Genomic DNA, 7,126 nt, shown 5'->3' with positions numbered 1-7,126 from the left:
ATTGTTAATATAAAATTTTTATATTTACAAAAAATAACATTGATAAAATCGGTCAAAAATAAATCTAGTATAATTTATACTATTTAAGACATTTATTGTTAATATTGTATACGTTAAATCTTGGAAATACACAAGTTTAATGGAGTAAATAATATTGTAATATAAATAATAATGTGAATTCAATATGAGATTGCTATTTTTGATAGTAAAGACATAATGAATAGATCAGCGAGATTTAAAATAGTAAAGCAAATAATCATGGCGTACTTATGGCCTTTCCGCTTCATAAATCTAATTAGTCAGCCAAATATGAAACTGCCGTAAAACGTATGATATCATGGTGGAATTACTTTGTTAAAAGTGCGAAGCATTGTTTTTTTACCAATTTTTCTCATTTTTAATAATCTATGTAAAAAAATAAAATGAATCGGCAACCTACACATCAAACTTCATTCAAACTCAGTTTATTTCTAATGTAGTTATTTTGTATTAAAAGTATTTTTTCTGTTATATTTTCCATAAAAATTGATAAAAAAATCAATCCCGAAATCCCGGGATTATGTTTATCAATCCCGGGATTCATAGGTATCGAAAATAGCTCGGGATCCCGGGATCCCGGGATTCGGGATCCCGGGATTGGATTCCCTAATTGCCACGCATTCATCATGGGTTTATTAATGTTTTTAGTGTTGCTATGAAAATTATATGATATATTATATTGCTATGAAAATAATAATATTTTATACACCATGTCTATGGGATATAATCCAATATTAGGAATAGAATGCTTATAACTTTTCATATAGATCTATATTCCTGTTTCACATCTAATTGTGGTGATGTGAAAACTGCTCCTAACTCATTTTTTAATTATATATCATTAATTGTACTTGTTTAATCCTTAGCACCTCAATCATAATGTAATCTTCGATGAATAAACAAACAAATTCTCCACGGGTATCAATCGCCAATTATTCAGGAGCAAATTCCCCAGGTGATATTAGTAGCTATCAGCTAATTAACGATTGTAAGTATCACCAACAACACGCAACTGCGGTTAATTTTTATCTCATTATGGAAAGTTAAAGAGCATCAATGTTCCGCACGGTGTTTATCGAGCATTTCTCTGGTGGCACACCAATAATTGCAAGCGTTACACACGTACGGGTTCTTTCCGATATGTATGTGCTTGTGCACCCGGAGTGCCCCCGGCTGCGCGCACTTGAAGTTACAGTACTCACAGTGGTAAGGCTTTTCGCCTGTGTGCGTGCGCCGGTGCCGTTTCAGGGTGCTCGAATGGCGCGTTACGTAATTGCAATAGTCGCACGAGTAAGTAGACGTGCCGGAGTGAATCAGCTTGTGTACGTTCAGCCTGTCCAAAAAAGCGCAGGAATAGTCGCACTCGTCGCAGGAGAAATTCTTATCTTTCAAATGGCCCCGCATGTGCAGATTGAAGTGGCCCAGGTGATCGCTTTCGTATTTACATTCTTCGCATTTGAAATGAGTCTGTTTGGAGTGTGTCAATTTATGTGTTTTCAACTTGGTCAACTGTTTGCAGGCGTAATCGCATTCATCACACTCGAAAGGTTTTTCAGTAGTGTGCGTTAGTTTGTGTCGATTGAGGGTGTTCACTCTGATGCTGCTGTAGTCGCATTTATCGCAGTAATAGGTTTCAGGTGATTCCGTTCCGTGCTCTCTGAAATGCTTCTTCAGATCTTTGCGGAGTCTAGTTGTGTAAGAGCATATGTCACATGAAAGCAGTTTTTCGGTGTGAGTCAGTTTATGCTTGTTCAGCTTGCTGGTAAGTTTGCATCGGTAGGAACATTGATTGCAAGCAAAAGGCTTGTGATCCGTATGTGTCAGTTTGTGGCGGTTGAGTGTGCCGAGTCTGTTGCCGACATAGTCGCACTTGTCGCAGGAATATTTGATGTCTTGATGGGTCCTCATGTGTCTGCTCAAATTTGTTTTCTTATCATTGGAATACGAACACAGATCGCAGTAATACATTTCTGTGTCGGATGAGATAATTGGACGATGCCGCCGCCGCACCGTTCTTCTCGTGTTGACTTCGATCTCATTGTTCTGCGACACAGTATGATTGTGCAAACATGCCAGAATACTGGTAAGTTTCCGGAAACCTTTACCGCATTTGCAATAGTAAACTCCATTTATCGCCGACAATCCAGTCACATATGTCATCTGTTCTTCTTTAATGTCATCTTTGTATTTTGAAGTTAGCACATTCTCAAGGGCCACGTGCGATTTCTGATGTTTTTTTAACTTTCCCAGCGATTTGAACGCCTTACTGCAGAGAACACATTGGTGAGTTTCTTTAGTTTTGCGTTTTTTCGTAACCTGTTTGATTAAATATTCGTCATCGGAATCGTCAGTCTGATTGTCGCAATAGACTTCGACGTTAGCTTCAGTTTTGATGATAACTTGGTTCAAGAATTGGTTGCCGGTGGTGAAACTACGGGAAGCTTGCAGAGGGTCATCTGAATCGGTTTCATCTTCAAAGTGCACTTCTTTTTTTGAGGTGCCGCCTTCGTATTTCACCGGGATATTGTCAGTATCCTGCTGTAAATAAGAATTCAATGGTTGATAATAACTTAGTTTACACTTTTTTAAGAAAATAAAGACGAAAGCAAGTTTAACACATATTTTTGCTTGAAATGTCATAAATCATTATTAGTTATTTAGCCATTGAACGGCTAAAGCTTAATAATGAATGGCAATAAAAATGTAAACAAAATCATTGATGATAATAAAATAATGTGTTAGCAATAAAAATTTCAAATCAGTATAAATTTGGTTTGAAAGTCTAGGGCTGACAAATCGGGGTGGGCCTGTGGAATTTTTCGTACAGGTAGGTCCTCTTAGCGCGCGTCGAAAGGATTAATAATGTTATTCATTATTTCAATGACAGAAAATTGTGTAGAATTAACAAACCTGTACAGGTACTGTATCTGTAAAAAATACTTCTGGTTCCTGCTTCACAGTTACTTTTTCAAGGACTTGATATTCTGGCCTGCAAAAATTTCAAAAATAGAACATTAAAAACAATGTTGCCACAAGATGTAATAATTAATTGGAAATGTAGTTGTTGGTTAATTTCAGCATTATTAGTACCTATGATAGATTGCTTAATTCGTAAGCACACTGGGATCAATTTTTTTATTATTATTATGTATAAATTCAATTAAAGTACTCTCACTCGTATTTTATTCTAAATTCAGATTTGTGTTACTTAATTTTTAAATACACAATAAATGATGTGCTAGATTTACAATATATACTTATATCACATTGATAATAACAAGTTGGATTTGTCATTAAGTCAATCTACAGCCGCAAGATCTTTTATTTGGTATTTACAGTAAACATTGAATTCAATACAAATGTTTGAATACAATTTTTAATGTTTCAAAAGCAATAGTAGGTAGTAGGAAAATAAATATATTTTGAACAAGTACATTGTTAAGTAATTCATTTTACAGTACATACCTATACTAAATCGTTTTTATCGGTGAACACAACCTACATATTTCTAGGTTACGGTAAGTTATTGGGATTTGATTTGTTTTAAGTTTCAAATGAACCCAAATGCAAAAATTAAAAGTTACACTCTAAAATTACGAAATCTACTAATTGTAAGCGTAAAGACAAATACAGCAATTAAAATGTTGTATACTTACTCCTCCATAGTTGATAAAATTTTAGATTTGACCTTTATTTACAAGCAAACAGTCTCATCTCATGGGTGTTATAATTTTATCGTTAACAACTATTAGTTATTTTGAAATACCGGGGAACTATTTTTAGCGGTAAACTTAAACGGTTGGAAATTTGACTCAAGATTTGTATTTATTTCAAAAATGTTGAATGAGTCAGGTATCATTTGACAGCACAGAAAGCGTTTTGCACGGTGTTGCCATAAAATTGATGTTATCTATAAGAACCATAGATACTGTACACTGTACAATGTTTATCTTAAACAATACTTTAGTATAAAAATATAAAATCGGTAGTAAAGCCAAAATATTACTTAATACTGTCCACAAAGCTGAGGTTCTCTCACGATAATATTAATTATCATGACGTTATATCTGCCAAATAAGAACAAAAATGAAACTAGATAAGTATTTTAAAAAGAAGTACATAGATAAGTATTTTTTTTAATGGACCACCTTCATACCGTAGTATACCTACTGACAAGCAGGACTTTTAGCAGTTGCGGTTATTTTAATACCTAGGTATAGGATTTAATTTTATCATTGACTAAGCAGGTATTATCGTTAGCTATTGTAGATTTATATTCTACCTACATACATATTGCAACAGTGACGTCCCGTGGGGGTAGGCAGATTGAGCGTCGCTTGGGGGCGGCAGATGCTCTAAGGGCGGCAAATCGAGGAGAATTATTTGGTATTATATAGAAATACCAACCTATATTTTAGTTATTATTATAACCAGAGCGTTGGAGATGTTTTTTTCCGGATGTTTTTTTTTTATTCAGTACTTACTACAGTACAGATTTTAGTATGATGTCACCACGCTTCGAGAGGAATTTTTGTTTTATTTATGACTGCTCGGTTTCGTATACAAATGCCAATAAAAAATATTTTTCAATACTCTTGGCATGTAGACACCAAAAAACCATAATAAATCAGTCATAATTCTGATTAACTGATTAACTCTGATTAAAGAGTTCCTTTCATAACAGTGATATTATTATGTAGGTATATGCGCAAAAGCCAATTGTGTCGCGCCATAGGTGGCGCCGAACAAGCGACGAAGGTAGGTATTGAAACAAAATAATATTACCTATATAGATTTCAACGTTGGTGACGAAACAAGATTTATAGGTAGGTACATACTTCCGTATTTTTTAATTTATCCAAATATTTTTGCCAGTCACTCGGTCACTCCCGAGATTTAAAAGTTGCAAGATGTACCTATTGCAAATAGATACCTATTCATAATGATTATTAATCCTTATTGACATTTGACATAATCAATTAGTATTCGTGCATATAATAGGTATTTACGTTAAGTACCAGCTAATTGTAATAAAAATGTACACTAGTAGGTACCTACCTAGATTATATCGTATATATCGTGCTGTGAATGACAATACCTTCTTTTAAGTCGTTTTTTTGTAAACATATTTTGTGCTGATAATAGTGTGGATTTGTGGTTTATTTCAGCCATCAACGGCTGAGTATTGAGACTATTAATCATTAATAGTGTATTTATGATTAAAAATAGGTTTATATCAAAAAGATTGAAGGAGTCCAATCTCTTTGGTTTATATTAAATAAATAATGAAGAAAATTATTTTGTTTACATATTGTAGGGTACAATAATAGCATAGAAAAAATGGTGTAAAAATATTATGTCTGCGTAGGTATTACTAAATGATACAAACCAAATGTGTCAGACATATCAACCAAATGGCATCTCAGACTCTGGTGATTTGGGTAAGTGTTTAACTAATATTATAGTTATTCGCTTATTTATTTATTAATACCTAAATTTAATTTTGTATTATTCAGCTTAGTGGTAGGTATATATTTTGTTAGTAATGTATCCATCCATACCATGCCCCCCACAAGGGGGGGGGGGCTGACAGGGCTCTAGCTTGGGCCCCGGGCTCGATAAGTGAAATAAACACATATCACAAATTTGCTCTAATAGGAAAAAAAGCAGAATTAATAATACTAGTATTATTTTTTACAAACTAAGAATTAAACTTAAAAATATGGTTATTTTTCCTTATAAAAGGGTACCTACCTAGGACCTGATTTATTTTTGGCAGAGGGCAGAATTTGAAATTCCGTCACTAGATTCATTACAGTTCTTTGAAAGGAATAATACGTAACGATCTTTTGTTTTTATTATAATGTCATATTGGAAAATATTTTGTTGTGTTTACGTTTGCTTATTACTGTTTGTGTACATTGTTTGCATAGGTGCTTTGTTATATCTTCAATACCGGTAAAATAAATTTAGTGACTACCTAATTCCTTAATTATTATTAATAATGTTTCCGTCAACTTAAAATATATAGCAAATAAAAATTACAATAAAACGTAATGTTTTAACGCCTGAATGCGTAAATCTGATACCTAACAACTAAATATAAAATCCGAGGTAGGTAGGTACCTACCTAGATGCGCTGTGCATAGGTTGAAATTCGTCCACAGCATTTTTCATAAAGTACCTAGGTAGGTTATATTATGTAGGTCTTTCTTTACAAGAAACTGCAGTTGTGTAAATTCAAAAATTAAAATGATGAAATTCTGGAATGGATAGATAAACTTATGCATTATTTATATGCAGGTCGAAAATAGTTAATTACCTTTAGCCTTTCAAACCTAATAATTTACTAATTAAAAATCAAAATGTTGAAAAATAACACCTATTTTACTTTGTTCAGGTTACTGGAGTCTGGATAGTCAATTTGAGATGTGTATCGTTATAGGTCATCATCAGATAAAATAATAGTTACCTAATAAATTAATAATGATTAATATTTGACAGACATTAATGACCCATCCTCATTCTGTAAGTTTTCGATATTTTAAATAATTATTATACACTTAATGTACATTTTATTTAAGATATGGATAAATCTATTATTATTTTGTAATGTCATTTACCTACCTAACAATAATTTTATTGTTTATATAATATATAATATATAATATATATATATTATACATATAAGTATATATATAATATTATTCGCCTAGGTCAGGGGTTAGCAAACCACGGCTCGCGAGCCGCATGTGGTTCTTTGGGTATTGGCGTGCGGCTCTTTGCCAAATTCCCAATTTTGACAAAAACTTTTGCAAAATTCACAATTTTTATTTTTTGTCATTGATTTGTACACTTATTATATGATACTATGACATTATTGTGAGTCTATTTTTTCCTCCGTAATGGGTGATGCAAAAAGGTATGATTGTTGTTGTTTTAAATCCGCCCATTGCAAAAGTCGACAAATCAAATTTTTCTCCATTTGATACCAACACGAGCACTGTTGAAATACAATTTTATTGGTGGATTTAACAAGCAAATAGTTATGGAGCTCAAAATTTATAGGTCTTGCCATCAAAATTGA

The 7,126-nt window shown here is 32.9% G+C and overlaps 1 protein-coding gene across 1 annotated transcript; it reads right to left on the bottom strand.

Annotated features, from left to right (window-relative positions):
* Positions 1-886: 886 nt before the first annotated feature.
* On the bottom strand, positions 887-3,915 carry LOC147073283 (uncharacterized). The gene is made up of 3 exons (XM_085945302.1): positions 3,696-3,915; positions 2,950-3,028; positions 887-2,577 (listed from the first exon to the last, which is right to left on the bottom strand). The coding sequence occupies exons 1-3, from the start codon at positions 3,701-3,703 to the stop codon at positions 1,093-1,095; spliced, it is 1,572 nt and encodes a 523-aa protein (XP_085801428.1). The 5' UTR covers positions 3,704-3,915; the 3' UTR covers positions 887-1,092.
* Between the last annotated feature and the right edge of the window lie 3,211 nt (positions 3,916-7,126).

This window comes from Rhyacophila brunnea, unplaced genomic scaffold (genome assembly GCF_057557595.1).
Source record: "Rhyacophila brunnea isolate RB1 unplaced genomic scaffold, BYU_Rbru_1.0 scaffold_18, whole genome shotgun sequence".
NCBI lineage: Eukaryota > Metazoa > Arthropoda > Insecta > Trichoptera > Rhyacophilidae > Rhyacophila > Rhyacophila brunnea.
This window is presented reverse-complemented; position numbering and strand designations above follow the sequence as displayed.

Bases quoted from the DNA above. Each gene is read 5' to 3' on its own strand.
- LOC147073283 (XM_085945302.1), bottom strand. The intron at 2,578-2,949 runs GTTTGTTAATTC...TCTTATTTACAG, and splicing joins CAGATACAGTACCTGTACAG to CAGGATACTGACAATATCCC.